The 24,761-nt window shown below is 42.3% G+C and overlaps 1 protein-coding gene across 2 annotated transcripts; it reads right to left on the bottom strand.

Annotated features, from left to right (window-relative positions):
• Window positions 1–6,930: 6,930 nt before the first annotated feature.
• Akr1a1 (aldo-keto reductase family 1 member A1) lies at window positions 6,931–22,692 on the bottom strand. Of its 2 annotated transcripts, XM_027937267.2 has the most exons (9): window positions 22,582–22,691; window positions 12,494–12,583; window positions 10,071–10,190; window positions 9,753–9,904; window positions 8,729–8,924; window positions 8,210–8,409; window positions 7,865–7,937; window positions 7,651–7,737; window positions 6,931–7,090 (listed from the first exon to the last, which is right to left on the bottom strand). In XM_027937267.2, the coding sequence occupies exons 2-9, from the start codon at window positions 12,575–12,577 to the stop codon at window positions 7,025–7,027; spliced, it is 978 nt and encodes a 325-aa protein (XP_027793068.1). In that variant the 5' UTR covers window positions 12,578–12,583; window positions 22,582–22,691; the 3' UTR covers window positions 6,931–7,024. The 2 variants fall into 2 exon arrangements, with proteins under 2 accessions (XP_027793068.1, XP_071473893.1); XM_071617792.1 differs by lacking the exon at window positions 10,071–10,190 and having other exon boundaries at window positions 22,582–22,692.
• Between the last annotated feature and the right edge of the window lie 2,069 nt (window positions 22,693–24,761).

Below are 24,761 nucleotides of genomic sequence, written 5' to 3'. Positions count from 1 at the left end.
ATTTATTTTGAAGTATTAGGGATTGAACCCAGGAGCACTCCACCACTAAGCCCTTTTTTATTTTGAGACAGGGTCACACTAAGTCATCCAGGCTCACCTTGAAATTGCCACCCTCCTGCCTCAGTCTCCAAGAGTACCTGGGATTACAGGCATACTGTGCCAGCTCAGGTATGTATATCATATATGATGGTACCAGGGATTGGTCCCAGGAGAACTTAACCTCTGAGTCATATCCTCAAACCTTTTCATTTTTGAGACAGAGTATCATTAAATTACTGAGGTTGGTTTTGAACTTATGATCCTCTTGCTTCAGCCTATTCAGTGGGATTACAGGCATGTGTCACTGCACCTGGATATATATATATTTAAAAACAAAATATATCAAACAGCTGGGCATGGTGACACATGTCTGTAATCCCAGCAGGTAAGGAGGCTGAGACAGGAGGATCTTGAGTTCAAAGCCAGCCTCAACAAAAGCAAAGTGCTAAGAGACTCAGTAAGACCCTGTCTCTAAATAAAATACAAAATAGGGCTGGGGATGTGGCTCAGTGGTCGAGTTTAATCCCCAATACCAAAAAAAGTTCTGAAGATTCCTCATTATCATATAGACTCTAATCATAAAACTTTATTGCATTGCAATATTGACATATAACATATATAATATAACTAATATAATAAATACCTCAAAAATAATGAAGGAAGTTAAAAAGTGCCTAGAACTGAGTGATAATAAAAACACTACATATCAAAAGCCATAGGACATTGATGAAGTTGTATCTATATAAAAAATTACAGCTTTGCTGGGGGTGTTGCTCAGTGATAGAGCACATACTAATATGTATGAGGCCTAGGTTCAATCCCTAGCACTAGAATAATAACTGATCCGAGAATTAAACTTATGAAGTTAGAAAAAGAGTAATAAAGAAATCAAATGGGAGAGAGACAATAAGGGAAATAGAGGAGAAATCAAGAAAGAGAGATAAGAGCCTGGGATCATGGTATATGCTGGTAATCCTCACAACAAGGGAGGCTGTGACAAAAGGATTCCAAGTTTGAGGCCGGCCTTAGCAATTTAGTGAGGACCTAAGTAACTTAGCAAGACTCTGTCTAAAAATAAAAATAAAAAGAACTGGGGATATAACTCAGTGGGAAAGCATCCCTGGGTTCAATCCCTAATACCAAAAATATAAATAAATAAATAAGAGAGAGAGAGAGAAGGTTAACAAACTAGATACTGGTTCTTTGAAAAGATAAAAACATAAATAAAAAAAATGTATGAATAGAAAATGCAAAAAAAGATAACAGAAGAGAACAGGGGACATAGCTCAGTGGTAGAGGGGATCTTTTTTTTAATGGTACTGGGAATTAAACCCAGGGGCACTTTACCACAGAGCTATACACCCAACTCTTTTTTAAAAATTTAAATTTTTAGACAGGCTCTTGCTAATTTACTTAGAGAATTTGCTAAATTGCTGAGGCTAATCTTAAACTTGTGATCTTCCTGCCTCAGCTTCCAGAGTTGATGGGCTTACAGGCATGTACCACCATACCAGGTAGAAATGCACAATAAATAATAAAACAACTGAAAATGGTAAACAAAGACCTCCCACAATTCCACTAAAATGGCTGGATCATTTTATAGATGAAATTGATACATTTTCAGGAAATATTTCTAGATACAGGAAAAAAGAAAAAGCTTCACAGATAATGAAGCTTCTTTTTCTTTCTTTTTTGTTTTTGTTTTTGTTTTTGTTGTTGTTGTTGTTTGTTTTGTTTTTCCAGCGCTGGGGATGAATGCAAGGCCTTGTGCATTCTAGGCATGTGCTCTACTATTAAGCTACATTCCCAGGCCCACTGATGTGGTTTTGATTCTAAAATACAAAAATAAAAATAAAAAATAAGAGCTGGGGTTGTGGCTCAGTGGTAGAGCACTTGCCTCGCTCATGTGAGGTACTGGGTTTGATCCTCAGCACCACATAAAAATAAATAAAAAAAGATATTCTTTTCATCTACAACTAAAAAATATTAAATAAACAAATAAATAATAAAATTACAGAGCCTTTCCCTTTGTTGCATATGTACTAAATAAAAATCTTTGCTAACAGTACAAATTAGTGTAGACTAAGTTTTGCTGCAACATCAACCTCAATTATTTTATTTTTGTACTGGGGATTGAACCCAGGGGTTCTTTACTAGACTCACATTCTCAGTCTTTTTCATATTTTATTTGAGACAGGGTCTAAGTTGCTGAGACTGGTCTCAAATTTGCAATCCTTCTGCCTCATCCTCCTTAATCACTAGAATTACAGGCATGCACCAAAAAGCCCAGCTTAATTTCAACATTTCAATGACTTCATATAATGAATCCAGTTTTTATTCTTTCTGTAGCTTTATACCAAGCCAGGTGGAAGTTCAGCTCTGTGTTACCCAAACTTTGGGTCTCAAGCTGGTAGAAGGGTGACCACATAGAATACAGAACACTAATTTTTTAGAGGGAAAGAGAAAATATGTTGGAACTCACTTTTTTTTTTTTTTTTGCAGTGCTGGGGGTCAAACCCAGGAACTCACACACACGAGGCAAGTGCTCTACCACTGAACTATATCCCCACACTTTATACTTACTTTGATAGCTTTTACCTGTAACTAACATGAATCACCTTTTCTCTTTTCATTGGCAATAACAAATCATATGGCTACATCTAACTTCATGTGGGTAGAAAAATGCAACCTTACTATAATGGAAGACCAAAAACAAAAAACAACCAAAAAATACTTGATGTGGGGCTGGGAGTACAGCTGGTAGTAGAACTCTTTCTTGCTTGGCATGTTTGAGGCACTGATTAGATCCCCAGCACTACCTCAGCAAAAGAAGGCAAGTGTCAGCACTCCTTCATAGATCATATTTTCCTGGACAAATACTGTGATGTGACCTCTTTCAAATATGTTATCAATCCTCTTAAGTACCCTTCTTAAAGTTTACCAACCTTTACCTATAAGGTTCACATTCCTTCCCCTACAGAAAAGTCACAATATCTCACATAGTTACTGAAAAGGGTCTTTTTTTTTTTTTTTTTGTAGTGCTAGGGATTTAACTCAGGTCCTCAGGCAAGGCAAGCACTCTACCAGCTATGTCCTCAGCCCCTGAAAGAATTCCTAAGATTTTACTTGTGTATAAGGAATTTTATTTTATTTTAATTTTTTTAAACAGAGAGAGAGAATTTTAATATTTATTATTTTTTAGTTTTCGGCGGACACAGCATCTTTGTTTGTATGTGGTGCTGAGGATCGAACCCCGGCCGCAGGCATGCCAGGCTAGCGCGCTACCGCTTGAGCCACATCCCCAGCCCAAGGAATTTTAATGTTAAAAATTGGGATATAGTGCTACTAGCCTCTGGCTGGTGACTGTTCTTTCATTTCCTACTGCAGTGTAGTTTTGTTTTCTTTTGTTTTTGTGGTACTTGCGCTTGAACCCAAGGCCTCCTACATGCTAGGCAAGCACTCTATCCCCAGCCCACAAAATGTAATTTTATAAAGGTCTTTTCTTTTTTTGGTACTGGGGATTGAACCCAGAGGTGCTTTACCAATGAGCTACATCCTCAGTTCTTTTTATTTTGTATTATGAGATATGATCTTAAGTTACTTAGGGCCTCACTAAATTGCTGAGGCTGGTTTTGAATTTATAATCCTCCTGCCTCAGTCTTCTGAGTTGCTGGGATTACAGGGTGCACTACCATGCCCAGCTTAAAGGTTTTCTTTTCTTTTTTTTTTTTTTTAAAGTTCCTCACACTGTCTTTTTTTTTTTTTTTTTTTAAATATTTATTTTCCAGTTTTCGGTAGACACAACATCTTTGCTTGTATGTGGTGCTGAGGATCGAACCCGGGCTGCACGCATGCCAGGTGAGCGCGCTACCGCTTGAGCCACATCCCCAGCCCAAGGTTTTATTTTCAAATTCTGAAGTGAGTACAGTGGTTTGCACCTGTAATCCCAGCTACTCAGAAGGGTGAGAAAGAATAGTGACTTAAGGGCTGGGATTGTGGCTCAGCGGTAGAGTGCTCCCCTAGTATGGGTGGGACCCAGGTTCTATCCTCAGCACCACATAAAAATAAAGGCATTGTGTTGTGTCCATCTACACCAAAAAAAAAAAAAAAAAAAAAAAAAAGGATAGTAACTTAAGAGTGCTAGCCTGATCAACACGGCGAGACCCTGTCTTAAAATTCTGTCTGTGGGCTTTTATTCAAAATAATGATCATGGAAAGAATCATTTTGGGGCTGGGAATGTGATTCAGAGATAGACTGCTTGCCTAGCATGTGTAAGGCCCTAGGTTCAATCCCCAGTACTAAAAAAAAGAAGAAAAGTCATTGTTTTGCAGAAATATTTGAGGACTTCATAGTTTTTCCAAAGACCTTTTTTATTGTTGTTGAAGACTGAATACAGGAGCTTGCACATGCTAAGCAAGTGCACTATCACTGACCTATGTTCCAGACTATTTTATTTTGAAACAGGTTCTCCCTAAGTTGCCCAGGCTGGCCTCAAACGTGTGATTCTCCTGCCTCAGCCTCTTGAGTAGCTGAGATTACAGGTAAGTGCCATGACACTTGTTTGTTTGTTTGTTTTAGGTGGACACAATCTTTATTTATTTTTATGTGGTGTTGAGGATCGAACCCAGTGCCTCGCGCATGCCAGGCCAGCACGCTACCACTTGAGCCACATCCCCAGCCCCGTGTTCTCATCTTTTATTTTCTTTTTTAGCTAAATGTAAGATCTTCACTTTTCTCTTTTTAAAAAAAAATGTATACAATTTTTGTCAATTAAAAGATAGGTTTAGAAAATACTGGTTTAAACAAACTTTATTTTAATATTTATTTTTTGGTTAGACACAATACCTTTATTTTGTTTATTTATTTTTATGTGTTGTTGAGGATCGAACCCAGGGCCTCGCGCATGCTAAGCGAGCGGTCTACCGCTGAGCCACAACCCCAGCCCTAAACAAACTTTTAACAGGACTGTTTCTGTAAGAAACAGATATATCCTCACTTTTCAGTGGCTTTGGGTAGAATTTGTGAATTCTCCAACATCACTTTAATTGTTTCACAGATTTGCAATTTCACTTTGCAGTAGAAATGCATGGAATTGTCCAGTGATGAGAAAAAGATGTCAATAGAGAGGCGGGGGTTATGGCTCAGTGATAGAGCACTTGCCTAGCACATGTAAGGCACTGGTTTGATCCTCAGCACCACATATATATAAATAAAGGTATTGTGTCCATCTTCAATCAAAAATATTTTTTAAAAAAGATGTCAATAGAATTTTAAGCATCATTTCATGCTACCCTTCACTCCCATGCTCCTCTATACTGTCACACAAATCTTTCTTATGTTTTTCTAACAGTTTCCTCCAAGTTTCAAAGCTTTTCTCCTAAACTGTCCAATTTGCATGGAATACTATTACCGCTCTCACCTCCCTTAACTAATCTCTATTCATCTTTTAGATCCCAGCTCATTAAATAATTAGGTTTCTTACCCTATACTTCTTCCAACTATAATTAAACTAATTATGGAATTACTTAGTCTGTCTCTTCGGGGCTGGGGCTATAACTCATTGGTAGAGTGCCTGCCAGGCGCATGTGAGGCACTGGGATTTATCTTCAGCACCACATAAAAATAAATAAAGATACTGTGTCCATCTACAATAAAGTCTGTCTCTTCAAGTAGACTCTAAGAACCTGTATGTCTTAGTTATTAGCTACATCCTCAGGGTCTAGCATTGTGCCTAATCCTAACTACCCAATAAATATTTGTTGAATTCAGAGCAATGGTTTGACTGGTAAAATGAGTATTATATGGCTAGAGTTTACAGCCAGCTTAGTCATTTGCCAAAGTCCTTCCTAAAATCTGCTTACTGGTGGCCTCTAGAAATATAAATTATTTAAGATAGGGCCTTAGTAGGGACTGGACTGTAGCTCAGTAGTAGTGCTCTTGCCTAGCACGTGTGAGGTACTGGGTTCAATTCTCATCACCACATATAAATAAATAAATAAAAATAAGGTCCATCAACAACTAAAAAAACAAATAAAATAAAAAGATAGGGCCTTGAGCTGGGACTGTAGTTCAGTGGCAAAGCACTTGCCTGGTACATGTGAGGCACTGGGTTCAATCCTTAGCACCACATAAAATAAAATAAAGGTATGCTATCCATCTACAATTACAAAAAAAAAAAAATTACCTTTAAAAAAATTTTTTAAAAAGATAGGGACTTAGATATAGAGCAACAGTCTTTGAGATCCTGCCTCCTTCTGGTAGCCTGTGCACACAATAAGAGAAAAAGTCCCTGTCTGCAGCTTTCATAGTTTTACAAACTGGAATCCTCCAACTTTTTTTTTTTTTTTTTGGTACTAGAAATCAAACCCATTGGTGCTTTATGACTGGGCCAAATCCCCAGCCCTTTTTATTTTTTATTTTGAGTCAGGTTCTCATTCAGTTTCCCAGGCTGGCCTCAAACTTGCAATCCTTCTGCCTCAGCTTCCCAAATTGTTGGGATTACAGTGTGTGCCACCACAGTTAGCTTAAACTTCTGAACATACTTTTGGGTTCTTCATATCCCTAAATCTAGGCACTGATCATGGTAGGGAGGTGAGAATTCAAGACCTAGGCCCAATATTCCCTTGAAACCACAGGACAATCTCTGCCCACCTCTCAATCCTGAGGTGACAGATTCTGGGCATTTGTGGTAATTCTAGGGAAGCATGCAGTGCTAAAAACTGCCACCAGATGGCACCACCTGTTATGGAATACAGCTGCCTGCAAATCCCTCCAGTACCAAGAAAGATTCAAGGGCAGGTCACATTCAGCAGCCCTAGGTCTTGTCAACCCTGAGAGAAACAGCTTCCATCCCAGGCCTGACCACACAAGTAAGTCAAGCAAGCAGCGTGTATGGTCCAATGATTTTATTAACTCCCTTTTTTTGTGGGGTGGCCAGCAGAACCTCAGTTGGAGAGCTGGAAGGGATGCCAGGAAACTGTGGTCTCAGTATGGGTCATTAAAGGGATACAAAGAGTGCCCAGCATCTCTTGGGACCAGCTTCCCATCCACCTGGAAAGAGAGACATACAGATGACTCCAATAGCAAGCTTTGCAATCCTAAGACCCAGGGCATTCCCACCCAAACTTTCCTATATAACCTCACCAAGTAAGAAGCCCTACACCAGATGGTAGTGCTTAGGACCCCAGCCACAGTATCAATAGCATTCCAGCACCAAACCCATAATAACTGACTTTGTCCCTAAAGCCTCTGCAATCTCAACTGAGATCAAGTGCCCAGAATCTATTTACTTCCCTATGTACAACTGACTTCAATTCCACCCCAATCCCTTTAATGAAGTCCAGAATGCTTTCTTGGTTTCTCTGATGTCATTTCACTGAAATGATATAATTTGACTGGCTTGGAGAAGTTAAATAACTTGACATCAGGAAGCCTGGGATTCACAGGCAGTATGCCTTATCCCTTAGCCATACTAAATTTCTGACCTCAAGTAAAACAAGAAATCATTTCATCCAGGACAACAATCTTACTGACAATATCCTGACCCTCCTCCTAAAATTCACCCAAATCTCCCATTCCCTCTGGGACTCTGGGAGGTGATACATCCTTACCGTAATCATGGGCACAATATATCTCCAATTTTTGTTCAGTGTACCTAGCTGTGTCATCTCTTCTGGGCTAAAGGCGAAGTCAAACACCTGGAGGACGAAAAGGCAGCCTTGTGAATGGAAGTGAAGTTCCACAACACTGCCTTCTTAGCCAGGCAGAGCTAGGGCCAGAATGTGTCCTGATGAGTAAAAGAAAATAGAACCCATGACCAAGTACCTGGATGTTCTGAAGGATACGAGAAGGAGTGATACTTTTAGGGATGCAGATCACTTTCCGCTGAACCTGCCACCTAAGGTCAGGGATTTTAAAGGTAGATGAGAAAGGCAGATGAGAAACAATATTCAGAAGCATTGTTTTTTCCTCCATGGAACTTTCTCTAAGCTACTAGAGCACCTGAGCCCCACTGGAATAGGGAATATGTCTCAGGGGGCCTCCCTCAAGGTCACACATCAATATCACCAGCCTTTCCCACCCATTCAGATAAGGAATCTCTCAACTCTTGCCTCCCAACCTGAGGTCCCCTCCCCTCTCAGAGTCCCATTGCCTAAGTATACCCCGCACCTGAGCAAGATCTGAGCTGGAGATCGGCCATACTTCTCAGCCAGTGCCAGGACCAGTGGTTCCTCAAGCAGGACAGGCTCATCAGGATGGCGCCAAACACGATCAGAGGAACCCAAAGGACTATAAGCAGTCACCTCCAGGCCACGTGAAAGGCAGTGGGCAATCAGTTCGTTCTGAGCCAAGTATGGATGGCATTCCACCTGAGCCAAGGAACAATCCATCACCATGGGGTGGCCACACCACTGTGCCTGGCCCCTTCCAGACATGCAGGTCTGGACCAGCTCCCTACTACTCAGCCTACTGTTCTCACCATTTTCCACCAATGATCTCATTCTCAACTAGAGCTTTAATGCCTACCTAGCCCAGAGGACTTTTGAACCAACACTTCTGACAATCTGCCAGCCATCTCCATTAAGAAGACCCATCACCCCAGAACTGCAAAACAAAAGACCAATCACCTGCTCAATCAAGCTCTGCACACAGAATCTCCTGAATCACTAATCTGCTTGCAGTGCTCACCTGTAAGACAGCTGGGCGCACAGAGGCCACACTGAGTATATCATCAATCTGCCGACTATTGAAGTTGGATAGGCCCAGAGCTCGTACCAGCCCCTTCGCCACCAGTGCCTCCATAGCCTTCCAGGTCTCCTTGTAGTGGATGGAGTCATAGCGGACAGTCCCATCAGCATTCTTGGGAAAGAGGTTGTCACCCCGTCTAAGTGAGAGACAAACCCCCAAGTGTGGGTACAAATGCCAAGCTTTTGCCCTGGCTACCCATCCAGCCCATCTACATCCCATACCCCTAGCCCAGAGAGGGCAGAGTGCCAAGAATTAGGAATAGCAAGGCTTCTTCACCCTTCCAGATCATGACCCAGGTGTTAAGTCTATATGGGAGGCCCATGCCCCTCCCTCTTTTTCCTAGTCCCAAATTATATTTTCTGTCCTCTGAGAAGTCTTCTTTAATTCCTTCCTCCTCAGAGGGTTCTCTGCCCTAGCACAGGGCACAATGCTGATGGGAGACTCTTCTCACACCTAGTGCTGGACTTTCTCAGTAGAAGGGTCAGCACATTTCTGAATGAATAATGAGGCAGGAGGAACCACTCACGGTACTCCCAGAATACACACAAGTGTGTTCTCCTTTTCCTGTAGCTAAACTCCCAGCTACTATACTAGAAAAGGCTAGGATTCCACATAATGCTACACAGTTTGCCAGGCACAGTGGTGCACACCTGTAATCCCAGCGACTCAGGAAACTAAGGTAGATGGATTCCAAATTCGAGACGAGCCTCAGCATCTTAGTGAGGCCCTAAGCAACTTCAAAGACCCTGTCTCAAAATAAAAAAAAAAAAAAAAGGAATTGGAGATGTGCTCAGTGGTTAAGCTCTCCTGGTACCAAAAAAGAAAAGGAAAGGGAAAAAAGCTCTTCAACTTGCCATGCTCAGTGTTTCCAACCTGCTCTGCTACTGCGACTTACAACAGATTACTGACACTACCATAACCAACCCCCAACTTCCAGATGAAGAGTCTGGTAAGGCTCACTCACTCAAAGGCATGAGGCCAGTGCATCAGGTACAGGTCCAGATACTCCAGCTGAAGGTCAGCCAGTGTCTTCCGGAGGGCAGGCTCCACATCATCAGGGTGATGCTTGGTGTTCCACAGCTTGGATGTCACAAATAGCTCCTCCCGGAGCACTGCCTGGTCCGGAGGCAGAGTCCATAGTGAAAAAAATCCTAGGCATTTTCACCCACCCTTACCTTTAGGGAAAGAACTAGAAGGAAGCTGATGTTCTCAGGCTGGCTGCAGCTCCAACTTCAGCCTCTGAGTTTTCCCACCCCACCCTCTTGGTAGCCCTAGTCCTCACCTTGCCTGGTCCCACGTCCTCCTTCAGGGCCTCCCCAATCTCAGTCTCGTTGCCATAGACAGCAGCACAGTCAATGTGGCGGTAGCCTACACTAAGGGCATATTTAACGGCTGCTTTTACCTGCCAAGTGAAAGGAACAGAGGTTTCAACTCTGTTGGTCTGGCCAACAAAGGGTCACTGACAGGAAGTAGGAATATACAAAGACCATTCATGAAGCAGGAATGAGAAGAAAGATGATTCTAATGTAGAGAACCAGAAGCTTATTCAGAGGTCCCAAACTCTTTGTCCTACTTCAATCCTGCCAGTCTCCGAGGTTCCTTCCTACTCAGCAAGGACCAGCCAAAAACCAAACAAGAAGTTCCTAGCATCTAACATAATGAAGACTTTAGTAGCCAGACGCAGTGACACACACCTGTAATCCCAGTGGTTTGGGAGGCTTAAGCTCTAAGCAACTCAGAAAGACCCTATCTCTAAATAAAATATAAAAAAAGGGCTGGGGATATGGCTCAGTGTTTAAGTGCCCCTGGGTTTCAATCCCCAGTACAAAAAAAAAAAACTTTAGTAAAATATTTTTTAATCAGAAGATATATAGGCAGAGGACAGATAGAGACACCATAGAGAAAAGTTCCTAATACTAAAAAGCTAGTAAGCGAGACATGATATAATAAAAAAAATTCCTAGGCCAAGGCCACACAGGGAGAGACCATCAGGGAATCACATAGACAGAACCACAGCCTAACTCTGGGAGCTCAGGCCATCAAAAAAGGTAAGGGGTGGGGGTATTAAGGAAGGCAGAAAAGTAAGATAGAAGCTGGGCCCAGAGCACCCTGATGGGAGAGAAAAGAAATCAGGCATCAAGCAGGAAGATGAGTCAGTCAATCTGCTAAACACCAGACTAAGAAATGCAGCATCAGGGCCAGGGTTGTGGCTCAGTGGTAGAGTGCTTGCCTAACATGCGTGAGGCACTGGGTTTGATCCCCGGCACCACATAAAAATAAACAAATAAAATAAAGGTACTGTGTGCATCTATAACTAAAAAAAAGAAAAAGAAATGTGGCAACAGATGCAGAAACAAGAATAACAGGCCCTTGCCACAAAGCACTCAAAACTCTTGCTGTGGGTTCCTGGCATGGCATTCAAGATTTCTATCTGGGTATAGCTCTTCCTACTCAGATGTACTTACCTTAATCCGGACCAGATCCCTGGTGCTCCATGCTCCTACCTGGCCCTGGCTCTAGATTTCACCCTTTCCCTTAACCCAGCTCCTTATCCCTAGGCTGTGTCAAATGCTGGTCTGGAGCACAGGGACTCTGGCTTCAGGGTCCTAGGTAGGCTATGGGATAGAAAGCAAAGGAAAAAGGCAGAGGTCATTCAACCACACCACAAACACAAGCCTATATTCCAGTCAGCAGAGGCTGTTCTTCCAAACTTAATCCCACACCTGTCTTAACTTGCACTCAGATTTCTAAAAGATAAGGAAGGCGCCCTGGAGGAATGCCACCTCCTTGCCCCATGGGACTGAATCTCATAGAGATGTCAACCCTAAGAAAGCAGGTATCAATTTCTAGTTTCCCCTTGACTGGGAGGGTCTATACAAGAGGTCAGTAAACTATCAATATTTTTCAAGCAGTCCTGGAGCTAGTCAAGAATGGCTATTTTTTATCTATCTATGTATCTACCTAGCTAGCTATACCTTTTTTCTTTTTTGAGATGGGATCTTGCTGTGTTGCCCAGGTTGGCCTTAAACTCATGATCCTTCTGTCTCAGAGTCCCAAACAGCTGGCACTGCAGGCATGTACCACCGTGCCTGACTAAAGCTTTTACATTTTTAAATAGTTAGCTATTAAATGGTTATATAAGAATATAATCACCTTCATTTTGAATCTTGCTCAGCAAAATCTACAATATTAACCATTTGGTTCATTAGGAAAAAGTTTGCTGATCCTTATTCTACACAGTTGACCCAGTAATTATTCTTTAAACCTTGACACTTGCTGTGTGTCCAACTCTGGACTGTACGCTAGGGTAGGGCCCAGCCTTTAAGGAAAAGAAGAGGAGAGGATAGGCGACATGGTAACAGCATAAGGTATTAGGAGACATATTAGAACTCATAGCACAGGGCTGGACACAGAGAGGCTACATTTCTCTCATAGCATTCAGTGCAGATGCAGTTAGATAAAAGTGTGCTTCCTATGCCCTTGGTCCTGCTGGGCCCGTCAGTCTCTCCTCTGAGTCAGCTCTGAAAACCAAGGACTCAGTGTTGTCCCTTTCCCCCTCATCTCTTCTGAATGCCCTCTAGGCTTATCCTCACCAGAAATACAGAGATAGGACTGCTAGAAAAATGAAGGAATCCTCTCCCAAATCCCACTTTTTCCCCCAGCAGAAACTCAACAACTCTCTCTCCTTTTTCCCCCATCTCTCACCTGGCCGGGATCACTCTTCCATGTGCCTAGACCAATCAGGGGCATCTTCTGCCCAGTGTGCAGGAGGACAAAGGGAGCTGCCATTGCCCCCTGAAACAAAGATAGGAAGAGAACAATGAGTGAGTTAGCACTATTGTTTGGGCATCAGCCATCCACTGGTTAAGAACCCTGCAAAACATGGGTCAGGAGGTGAAGGAGGGGGACAGGTGTGGGGAACAAACATATGCTTGTGGCAGTGCACACAGAGGCAGTGGAGACAGTGTACAAAACTAACCAAAGTCAGTATCTCCTACATAAACACTAACCAGATCACCACTTGGTTATCCTTCCTTGAACTAGGTATTAGGAGACATATTAGGACTATGTTGGCCATGTTACAACTAACATAAAAGGTCTATGTTAAAGAGCTCCAAGTAGGTGCGATGTAAGGCTGGAGGATCACGAGTTCAAAGCCAGCCTCAGCAATAGCAAGGCACTAAGTAGACCTTGTCTACGAGACCCTGTCTCTAAATAAATACAAAATAGGGCCAGGGATGTGGCTCAGTGGTTGAATGCCCCTGAATTCAATCAGTACCACCAGTACCAAAAAAAAAAAGAGCTCCAATATCTGGGGTCAGGGTAGAGCATTTGCCTAGTATGCACAAGACCATGGGTTCAATCCCCAGCACCACAAAAACAAAAACAAAACAGAGATCCAGGGCTGGGGATGTGGCTCAAGCGGTAGCGCGCTCGCCTAGCATACATGCGGCCCAGGTTCGATCCTTAGCACCACATACAAAAAACAAAGATGTTGTGATGGCTGAAAACTAAAAAATAAATATTAAAAAATTCTCTCTCTCTCTCTCTTAAAAAAAAAAAGCAGAGATCCAATTCCTAAAAAGAAGCCATGGTGGCTCTCCACAAGCACCAGCCTTGACTAAATAAATCTTAAGCCAGTGTAAAACAAGCAAAAGCAGCCAGGTGTGGTTGTGCACACCTGTAATCCCAGGGATTGGGAAGCTGAGGTAGAGGATCCTACAAGGAAAATATACCATTTACCACTTTTTGGATGAGAAAATAGGCTAAGAGAGGTGAGGTTATTTGCCCCAAATTAACAGAAGTAGTAAAACCAAGGATCAAAGGAAGAGCTAATGGAAAGAGAAGGTAAACAAAGACCTGTAAAAATATATGCCTCACAAAAGACATGTGTATGGTGTGCTATAGAAAAGGAAATGAATTCCATACAGCAAGGACCAAAGAATACTGACACTGACTTCTAAGAATGTGATGGGGGGGGCTGGGGTTATGGCTCAGCAGTAGAGCGCTTGCCTAGCACGTGTGAGGCCCTGGGTCGGTCCCCAGCACTACATAAAAATAAATAAAATAAAGGTATTGTGTTCAACTAAAAAATATTTACTTAAAAAAAAGAATGTGATGGGGGCTGGGGTTGTGACTCAATGGCAAAGTGCTTGCCTAACACATGTGAGGCACTGGGTTCAATCCTCAGCACCACATAAAAGAATAAAGAAATAAAATTAAAAAAAAAAAAAAGAATATATTTCAGGCACAGTGGCACACACCTGTAATCCCAGCATCTTAGGAGGCTGAGGCAGGAGGATCACAAATTCAAAGCCAGACTCAGCAACTTAGCAAGGCCCTGTCTCTAAATAAAATATAAAAAAGCACTGGGGATGCTGGGGTTGTGGCTCAGTGGTAGAGCGCTCGCCTCGTATGCATGAGGCACTGGGTTCGATCCTCAGCACCACATAAATGTAAAATAAAGATATTGTGCCCACCTAAAAATAAATAAATAAATAGATAGGTAGACAGATAAAAAGCACTGGGGATGTGGCTCAGTGCTTAAGTGCCCCTGGGTTCAATCCCTGGTTCCAAAAAAAAAAAAAAGATATGTTGGACTTTCAAGAGTCAAGAGGGAATAGTCTTTCCAAAAAGGTCAAACTGGACCAATGACTTCAATACAGCAGAAAAGAAGTGAACTGGAAATCTAAGAAAACTTCCAATTGGCGAGGCACAATACTGCACACCTATACTCCCAACTACTTGGGAGACTGAGGCAGGATGATTACAAATTGGAGGTCAGCCTGGGCACTGTAGCAAAACCCAATGATAGAGCACTTGCCAAGCACTCACAAGACCTTGGGTTCAAACCCAGCATCAAAAAAAAACCTAACCTCATAAAACAAGTAGTTGGAGCATCTTCCTTTAGAAAGCTATGAAAATTAGCCGAATGTTCCAAGAATACTCAGTCAGCAAATATTGAAAGTTCCAGGACTTAAGACACATTGAAATAGGTCCCCTGCCTACCTTCTGTTTATGGTTTGGTGGGAGGAACACATAATATCAGTTTGACAGGTTAAGAGCTTTTTTTTTTTTTTTTTGGTACTGGGATTGAACCTAGAGGTACCCAACCACTGAGCCACATCCCCAGCCCTATTTTGTATTTTAATTAGAGACAGGGTCTCACTGAGTTGCTTAATGCCTAGCTTTGAACTCGTGATCCTCCTGCCTCAGCCTCCAGAGCCGCTGGGATTATATGCATGTGCCATTGTACTGGACTGACATATTAAAAGCTTTGACCAAAATCTGCACACAGGTCACAGAAGGACTATAGGAAAGGGTAAACTCATTTAAAATGGCTTCTTGAACATGGTACCTTTATCAGTTCTTTTAAAAAGCAGGGCAGCTGGGCACTATGTAATCCCAGCAACTAATTTGAGAGGCTGAGGCAAGAGGATTGCTAATTTGAGGCTAGTTTGAGCAATTTAATAAGATCCTGTCTGAAAAAGTAAAAAGGGCTAAGAATATGGTTTGTAGTAGCACACCCCTGGGTTCAATTCTGGTATCACCAAAAAAAAAAAAAAAAAAAGAATGAACAGCTAGGTATGATATCTCATGCCTGTAATCCTAGAACCTCTGAAGGCTGAGACAGGAGGATCACAAGTTTAAGGCCAGCCTTAGCAACTTAGTGGGGTCCACTTAGAAATTTAGCAAGACCCGAGACCCTATCTCAAAATAAAAACCTGGGGATGCAACTCAGTGGTAAAGTATCCCTGGGTTCTATCCCCAGTACAGGAAAAAAAAAAAAAAAAAAAAGGAGTTATTCAAGTGAAAGACAAAGGAAAGAGAATATTCACCCCAGGAATCAATTAGTAGAAATAACCTTTCCCCTTTATCATATCAGTATCATAAATTTCACCCTCCTGGGGTTGATTTCATTACCAATAATACCTTTGTAAATATGACCTTTGCTTCCAAGTTTTTTTAATATTTATTTTTTAGGTGTAGATGGACACAACATAATACCTTTATTTTTTTTGTGGTGCTGAGGATTGAACCCGGGTCCTGCCTGTGCTAGGTGAGCGCTCTACCACTGAGCCACAATCTCAGCCAGTATTTCCAAGTTTTTAAAGACACATAGTAGAACAGGTGATAACAAGTTGTGAATAAAAACTCTTTCCTAATACTTTAAAAAAATTTTTATACCTTTATTTATTTTTATGTGGTGCTGAGGATCAAGCCCAGTGTCTCACACATGCTAGTCAAGTGCTCTACCACTGAGCTACAACCCCAGTCCCAGTCCCCCTAATACTTTTTTTTAATATTTACTTTTTAATTTTTTTAGGTGGACACAATATCTTTATTATATTTTTATGTGGTGCTGAGGATCGAACCCAGTGCCTCAGGCATGCGAGGCGAGTGACCTACCACTTGAGCCACACCTCCAACCCCTCACTAATACTTTTTTTTCCTTTTTTTGTACCAGGGATTGAACACAGGGCATTTAACTACTGAGTCATATCCCCAACCCTTTTAATTTTTTATTTTGAGACAGGGTCTTGCTAAGTTGATGAGACCAGCTCTGAACTTGTGATCCTCTTTACTTAGCCTCCCAAGCCACTGGGATTGTAAGGGTAAAAGAAATTGAAGTTAAAGCGTAAAAGTTAAAGGGTAAAAGACCGGGTGTTTTAAAAGTTTCTAAGCTGCAAGGTCTGAGTTAAAATGTAAAGGAGGTATTGTTAGGTTTCTATGCTACCTGCAAAACCTGAAATTTCTGTAGCTGTTAAGACAATGCTTAGAACCACCCAGTAAACATTTCCCCAGATTGTCTGGTTGTTTAATAACTGAAGGGGTCTGTGTGGTTGCACGCAGGCCTTGCAGGGCCTGAACCAATCAGTTTGAATGTGTACTCTCCTTAGGAATGACCTATCACTCCAGCCTGACCTGTTCCCGCCAATGAATGAACTAATCATGTTTAGGAGTTGTTGTTCAATTTTCCCGCGCCTCATGATGATTTGTTCTGATGTATACAAAGCCCTCCGCCCTCCCCAAAAAGTGTACTTAAGCAGTGCTCAGCCCCTGCTCGGGGCTCAGGGCTGCTTTCCCTTCTTGAGTGGGCACGGAGCCCCAGCATGCTGGTTCAATAAATCCCCTTCTGCCAATTGCATGAGTGGTCACTTGGTGGTCTCTTTCTCCGACATTTCGCAGGACCCTTATAGGATTATAGGCATGTGTCACCACGCCCAGCCTTTCCTGCTACTTCTGACCCAGGAAGAATTTTATAGACTGGCCTAACCTGGAAATGGAAATCTTCCCTTTCTGCACAGCAAACCAGGCTGCTGAAGGAAATAATATTTGTAACCAGAACTTATCAGAGACACAAACTTTGCAGCAATTGAGCAAACAGCCTGGACTCCACAGGAGGAATCTGGTGCCAGACTGCCACCAGAGTCTATGTCTGGATTCCTGGGCTTGATGTTCAAACAATAACGTGTTTGCCTCTCCCAGATATCCCAGTACATAAGAGGGCTCTGAAATTATATCTAGGTAGAAGCTTGAACAAAAGCCTGGCCAATCTGGAAAAGGAAAAAGAAACCTGAACCTTCTCCCTTTCTTTTGTAAATGAAACTGAAAACCTAAAGGACTGGAGTATGTATGGCAGGGATCAAAGAAGTAGAAAGGCTTAACCATGATCTACAAAGAACAAGAGCTCCCAAGGGGGGAATGGAGGGGCTGCAGCCAAAGACAGATCCTTTTCCATATGATAGAAAGTCATCCTCAGCCAGTCTGTGACTTCCAGATCTTCTAAGGCAACTGCTTTTCAATCCAGCCTTGCAATGACAGATTCTAGACTCTGAGCTTGTCAGGAAGTAAGTAACTAGCTAGACCTCTGGCAGCATTCAGACACCCTCATATTGTCTTGAGATGTAAGACAAAATCTGGGTGTGTAGGGAGAGAAGGAAGAAGGAAGTTTCAGGACGTAGGCTTTATTATTACCAACTCAGTGCCCTAGTTCCTTCTTTCTGAGGGTTAGTCTTCCCTTCTCAGAGGAGGGCTCTATAGTTGCTGCCGGGACACAGGGAACTTGGATACACAGGACTGGGGAAGCAATATTTATATTTTTTCTGGCTATGTAGGCCTTTCCTCCACTTTCTACAAGTGTCGTCTCTCAGGGTTTTGTCCCCAATCCATTTTTCACTCTTTACTCAAGTTCATGTCTTCAGTTATCACTTTAAGTCCTGAATCTTCCCACCCTAGTTCTGTATATTTAGCTCCCTCTGGTCTCTCCACCAGCATGTCCCATTCATGTCCACTCATCCAAAACTATGCTCAACAAATCCAGCAGCAGAGCAACAAAGAAGCAGTTTAGGTTCTAAGGCTGCACAGACCTGGATTTGAAGATTAGCTCCACTAGTTTCAAAAAGAAACTATATCTAAAGTACTTTGCACAGTGCCTGACCCATTCCCTTCTTTATATATTCTATTTCACCAGGGACCCTAGACCTGTATAACAAGTGTTAAAGAAAACTAAATATATTCTTAGTATTATCATGGGGACTTTAAAAGTCATCTATGGCTGGGCACAGTGGCGTATGCCTGTAATTCTACTGACTGGGAAAGTTGAGTCAGGAGGATTACAAGTCCAAGGCCAGCTCCAGCAACTTAGTGAGGCACTAGGCAACTTAATAAAAAGCTGTCTTAAAATAAAAAATTGCCAGGCGCAGCGATGCACTCCTATAATCCCTGTGGCTCAGGAGGCTGAGACAAGAAGATCTTGAGTTCAAAGCCAGCCTCAACAAAAAGCAAGGCACTAGAGCTAGGTAGTGGCTCAGTAATACAGCATTTGCTTAGCAAGCATGAGGCACTGGGTTCAATTCCAAGCACCACATAAACAAACTAAATAAACAAAATGAAGGTATTGTGTCCATGTACAACTTAAAAAAAAAAAAAAAAATGAGTCACTAGGCAAGTCAGTGAGACCCTCTCTCTAAATAAAATACAAAATAGGGCTGGGGATGTGGCTCAATGGTAGAGTGCCCAGGTTCAATCCCTGGTCCCCACAAAAAATAAAATTAAAAATTAAAAAATTAAAAATAAAAAGGTTTGGGGTATAACTCAGTGGTAAAGAGCCTCTGTGTTCAATCCTTAGTACTCCCCTCCAAAAACAAAAAAGTCATCTAATGCCGAGTATGGTGTTGCACACCTGTTACCCTATGGACGCAGGCGGCTGAGGCAAGAGTATCTCAAGTTTGAGGCCAGCAGGGCAACTTAAGGAGACCCTGTCTCAAAATAAAAAAATAACAAAAGGGCTAGGAATGTAGCTCAGTGGTAGAGCACTTGTCTTTAATGTGAAAAGCCCTGGGTTGATCCCATGGGGCGGGGGAGGGAGGGGGTGCTGGGGATATAGCTCAGTGGTAGAGGACTTCTCTAATATATGTGAAGCCCTGGGTTTGATTCTTAACACTACCAAAATAAATAAAATAAACTGGGTAAAAGGGTATGTAGATTCCTGCATATTATTTTTTAATCCCCAGTCCAAAAAGGACTGCAGATTTTATTTTTATTAAAAATTTAAAAATTGAGGGGTTGGGGCTGTGGCTCTGTGTTACAGCACTTGCCTAGCATGTGTGAGGCACCTCAGCACTACATAAATAAATAAAATAAAGGTATTGTGGGGCTGGGATTGTGGCTCAGCAGTAGAGCGCTTACCTAGCATGGGCAGGACCCGGGTTCGATTCTCAGCACCACATAAAAATAAAGGCATTGTGTTGTGTCCATCTACAAAAAAATCCCCCCCTCTTCTTTCTCCTCAAAAAAAAAAAAAAAAAAAAAAATTACTTAAAAAAAAAGGTATTGTGTACATCTACAACTAAAAAATGTATTTAAAAATTTTTTAAAAATTGAGACAGGGTTTTGGTAAGTTGCTGATGATCTTGTTAAATTTCTGAGTCTAGCCTTGAACTTTTGATCCTCCTGTCTCAGCCCCCCAAACCTCTGGGCACTGGATTATAGGCCTGCACCACCATGCCTGGCTCTCTGTATTATTTATTTATTAATTTATTCTTGGCGATGCTGAGGATTAAACCCAGGGCCTTAGTGCATGCAAGGCAAGCATTCTACCAACTGAGCTATAGCCCCAGCCTTCTCTGTATTATTTCTTACAACTGCTTATAAATTTACAATTACCTTAAAGTCTGCTTAAAAATAAAAAATAAAAAAAGTTGGGATAGGAGTAAAGCTGAATGTTAGAGTACTTGCCTAGCAAGTGAGAGGCCCTGGGTTCATTCTCCAAATCTGCAAACAAACAAAAAAGCTATGGACAGAAAGTATTTGCAGTTCTTTTGAGGTATTTCTAAGTATTATCAGGTTATGGCTTTGATAGGTAGTTGAGGAGGGAAGCACATCTTTTCTACTTCTAAAGAAGCCAGCTTGGGGCTGGGGATGTGGCTCAAGGGGTAACGTGCTCCCCTGGCATGTGCGGGGCACTGGGTTCAATCCTCAGCACCACATAAAATAAAATAAAGATGTTGTGTCCTCCCAAAACTGAAAAATAAATATTAAAAAATTCTCTTAAAAAAAAAAATCTATAAATATAAAGAAGCCAGCTTGGAAAACTACCTTAAATATGTAAGGTTAGCCCAGATTTGTTCTGCTTGGTTGGGTTAAAAGAATCCTGTTAATACTTGTAAATATAAAAAGAGATAATAGGGCTAGGGATATAGCTCAGTTGGTAGAGTGCTTGGTTCATATGAACAAGGCCCTGGGTTCTAATCCCCAGCACCACACACACACACACACACAAAGACAGATAATAAGTGTTCTAAAATATAATATTAAAAAAATAGTGTACAGAAATCTACATACCCTTTTACCCAGGTTGGGTTTTTTTTTATTTTTATTAGACTGCAATATACCATATGCATTTTATTTCTTTTCTTTTTTGCAGTGCTGGGGATCAAACTCAGGGCCTCAAGCATGCAGGCAAGGCCTTTGCACTGAGCTGTATCTCCAGTCCCAAAGATTTATTATTATTATTTTTTAAGATGGGAGTCTTACTATGTTGCCCAGGGCAGTCTACAACTGATGAACTCAAGTTGATCCTCCCACCCCAGCCTTCCAAGTAGCTGTGCACTGCTTCATATACGTATTAAGGTCTATAAAAAGAAAAATTTTAAAAATATATACTTTTGACTGAGAATGTAGCTCAGTGGTAGAGTTGTTATCTAGAATGTACAAGGCCCTGAGTCAATTCCCAGTACCCCACCCAAATTATATAAATATGTATGTGTTTGTGTATACTTCCTAAATCTTTCTCTAGTCCATCCACATCTATCTCCATTCCCATTGACCTAACCCTGATCACCATCATCCCTTACCTAATCCAGGTATTTCTCTGCTTCCAGCGTGGCCCCTTAACCACAATCCATTCACCAAATCCAACCAAGTGACTCCTAGACTCAAACTCTTCAGCAGTTCTCCCCTTCCCCCAGGGATAAAGTTCAGACTTCTTCAAAAGACCTGAGTCCTACCAGGAATGGTGGCACATGCCCTAATCCCAGCAACTCTGGAGGCTCAGGCAGGAGGATCTCAAGTCTGAGGCCAGCCTCAACAACTAAGCAAGATCCTAAGCAACTTAGTAACTCAAAAAATTAAGGGCTGGGGGTGTGGCTCAGTGGTAAAGTACCTCTGAGTTAAATATCCAGTAATCCCCCAAAAAGGAAAGAAAGAAACCTGGCTCCCACCTTCCTAATTTCTCTACCTCTTCATTTCAGCCTCTGTAAAATCAGCATCATTTACCTGACTCCAGGTCTCTGCACATTTTCCCCTCCCAAACCTCACCCTGGCTAACTATTGCTCATCCTTTAGCTAGCACTTTAATTTCTGGCTCTTCCCAGAAATTCACTAATCACTTGAACATATCATTGCTTTTGTGTGTGTGCACATAGCAGCATCTTTTAGATTTTAGATTACATAAAGGTTTCCCCCACAACCCTGAGTCCGCCCTTAGTACACAAATAGCGGCTGATGGGAGACAACTGGAGTTTGGTCAGGGGTGGGGCATTTAAAGAAGTCACTATCTCCCTCACCTTCTTTTCTTCTTGAGAAACCTATAAAGAATCATCTTTGGAGAATATTAAAGCATTTTACTTATTTATTTTTTTATTTTTGATACTGGGGATGGAAACCAAGGCCTCACGCATGCACCTTACCACTATCATGGAGAAAAAAAAACAAAACAGGCCTGATGGCCTGATAAGAATTGTCGAGACTTTTCTGCAGAGGTCCTGCAACCTTGAGTATGGGTAGTCTGAACGCAAAAGTTAATTAATAATAGGCCCGTCCTGTGATGGGTCAGATGCGATTCTGACTTTAACAGGGTTCCGGAGAAACAGAACAAGTTCCAGCTACCCGAGACACAAGGCGAGGGCCTAAGTAAGGGAGTTCCCCGTTCCCCTTCCCACCACTTCAAAGGAAGCATCCCTGCTTCTCCGCAGGAATGCAAGAGCACCTGAAAAAACCTTATAGGTGAATAACAAAAAGAAGATGGCAACTAAATTTTTCATGTGCTGGACGCTTTCAAAATTTTTTCTCAATTCTCTCGATATGCTGATATGCCTACTCATTTTGCCGCCGAGGAAACAGAAGTTCAGAGAAACGGGGGTTATTCTAGATCTCAGAGAATAAGAGGAACTCAAATCCGAAACTAAACCTCATGGTTCCCCACTCAATCCCGGGGCGGGCCCGAGGTCCTGAAGGATCGAGACTACCTCCTCTGGAAGAAGGATGGGCCAAGAGCAGGAGAAACTCACCTTGGCGCAAGCACACAGTGTGAACACAACAGCGTGGCCTGAGCTCTGTGCTGCACCCCTCTAGGGATCCAAAGGCCTCGGCTTAAGTCTGGCAGTGAAAAGGAAGCTCCGCCCAGAGGGAGGGGCAGAGGCCGGGCAGCCCAGATCACGCGCAAAGTGGATCCGCCCTCCACTTCCCGGGGAAGTTGCTGAGGGGGATGGAGGCCAGAGCTGGGAGGCTGCACGTGTCGTGTACTGGGTGCTGGAAGTCGGACTGGCAGGAACTCGGACTCTCCCTCCACCGCGAGGGTTTGGGAAGCAACAAGCTCAGTGTTGCCTGCGCTCCGGTCACGTGGGTGGTCCTGGAGGCCGGCCGTGCCTCTGGCTGGCCCACAGTGCACCGCGGGCCTCTTCTCTAGGCGGCCAGGCCCTGGCCCCACTGGGTTCGCTCGGCAGGATTGGCCTGGCAGTATTCCCAGAGTTCAGCAAATTTGACCCTGTTATTAGTTCAGGCAAACTGAGGCCCGGAGTATCTACACCACAAAGGTTGACCAGAATGCCACACCGCATACTCTCTCCTGATCTCTCCTCTCTCTCTTTTTTTAAATAGTTGTAGGTGGATAATCATGCCTTTATTTATTTATCTTTATATGGTGTTGAAGATAGAACACAGTGCTTCATATGTGCTAGGCAAGCTGTCTACCACTGAGCTACAGCCCCAGTCCCAGTTCCTTAACTCTTTAAGCGTTAACCCTGGCATTTTATCTGCCAGGCACTGTGCTAAAGACAGTAAGTATGATTCTGCTGAATCCTCACAACAACTTGATACAGGAATTTTTTTTTTTTTTAAAGACTGTTACCCAAATCGGCTTCACATCTAAGTTGGCTTCACACTTCTGGCTCAGTGATCCTTCTGCCCCAGCCACCCGAGTAAACTGGAACTACCGGCATATGCCACAGCACCTAGCTTATTTTTACTTTGTATAAGCCTTTTTATATTATAGTATAGCATATATACAAAAAAATTGCATAAATCTGAAATGCATATAGCTCTGATAATTTGCAATGTTACCACAGTCCAGATGAAGTTACAGATGTCACCTACCAGTAGCCTATAAGGGAAAGTGTGCATGATTCATTTCACAAATTAGACTAAGCAAGGTTAAAATTGTTTCTAACTTGCCCACATTCACACAGGTATTAAATTACAGATTAGAGGCTTTGTTCCTTTGGACTGAGAGGTGTCTTGTATTTAGGTTTTATTCTGTGGCAAGGGTGGGCAATAGGAAGTGTTGTCCAAGTGAAGCGTTTTTTTTTTGTTTTTCCTTGTTTCCCCCTCCCCCACTCCTATTCCCCGGGTGCCTCTCCATTTCTCCAGACCAGTTATTCCCCAACAGTACCAGATATTCAACTTATCACAACTATCCTAATACATAGATTCCTACTTGTGGTAACAGAATTCAGGATCCCCTAAATACATCTTACCCCAGAAAACTTTCCCTCAAGAGACATATACCATGTACACTGTTTTCTGCAAATGATGGTGGATTTTTTCCCCTTGCTAGTTTTTTTAAACTTCCCACTCACCCTAGTCTAACTTATTAAAAGTCTAAGGTGCAATACATAGTGACCTTGCTGTCTGATGAGTTGCTGAGTCATTGCTGTAACCTAGCCTCCTCCTTCCTCAACTCTGGGGCTTCTGCTCTTGATTCTAGGTACAGGAATTGTTACAGGCAAAGTGCAACCTATTCCTTCTCCAACAGTTGGGTTTTTTTGTTTGTTTGTTTGTTTTTTGTTTTTAGATTGTTTCATTTTCTTTTGTCTGTTTTTTGGACAAATTGAAGGTGTATTGTTTTTTAAAACTCATCTGCTTGCGAACACATCACTTCTTTCATAGGCATCCTCCCATTTTACAAGATCCACCCCTCAGCCAGTGACCTGTGTTGCTCCAGTGTAAAAATCTTGAGGCTACTAAAAAAGTCATATGGGGTGCTACACACCTGTGATGTCAGCTAATCAAGAGACTGTATCAGAAGGATTGCAAGTTCAAGGCCAGCCTTGGGAGTTTAGAAAGACTCTAAGCAATTTGGCAAGACCCTGACTCAAAATAAAAATTAAAAGGCTGGAGTGGTAGCTTAATGGTAGAGCACCCTGGATTCAATTACTGGATTGCAGACATGTACCACCATGCCCAGCTTACT

The sequence above is a fragment of the Marmota flaviventris genome, chromosome 10 (genome assembly GCF_047511675.1).
Source record: "Marmota flaviventris isolate mMarFla1 chromosome 10, mMarFla1.hap1, whole genome shotgun sequence".
NCBI classification, from domain to species: domain Eukaryota; kingdom Metazoa; phylum Chordata; class Mammalia; order Rodentia; family Sciuridae; genus Marmota; species Marmota flaviventris.
This window is presented reverse-complemented; position numbering and strand designations above follow the sequence as displayed.

What these genes read in the sequence shown, in the direction of transcription:
- Akr1a1 (XM_027937267.2), bottom strand. Translation starts at nt 12,577, where the DNA reads ATGGCAGCTCCCTTTGTCCTCCTGCACACTGGGCAGAAGATGCCCCTG. An exon ending in GGAAGAGTGATCCCGGCCAG is followed by an intron (nt 10,191 to 12,493) that starts GTGAGAGATGGG and finishes TTCACTTGGCAG; the next exon opens with GTAAAAGCAGCCGTTAAATA. An exon ending in GTATCCTTCAGAACATCCAG is followed by an intron (nt 7,738 to 7,864) that starts GTACTTGGTCAT and finishes TTCGTCCTCCAG; the next exon opens with GTGTTTGACTTCGCCTTTAG.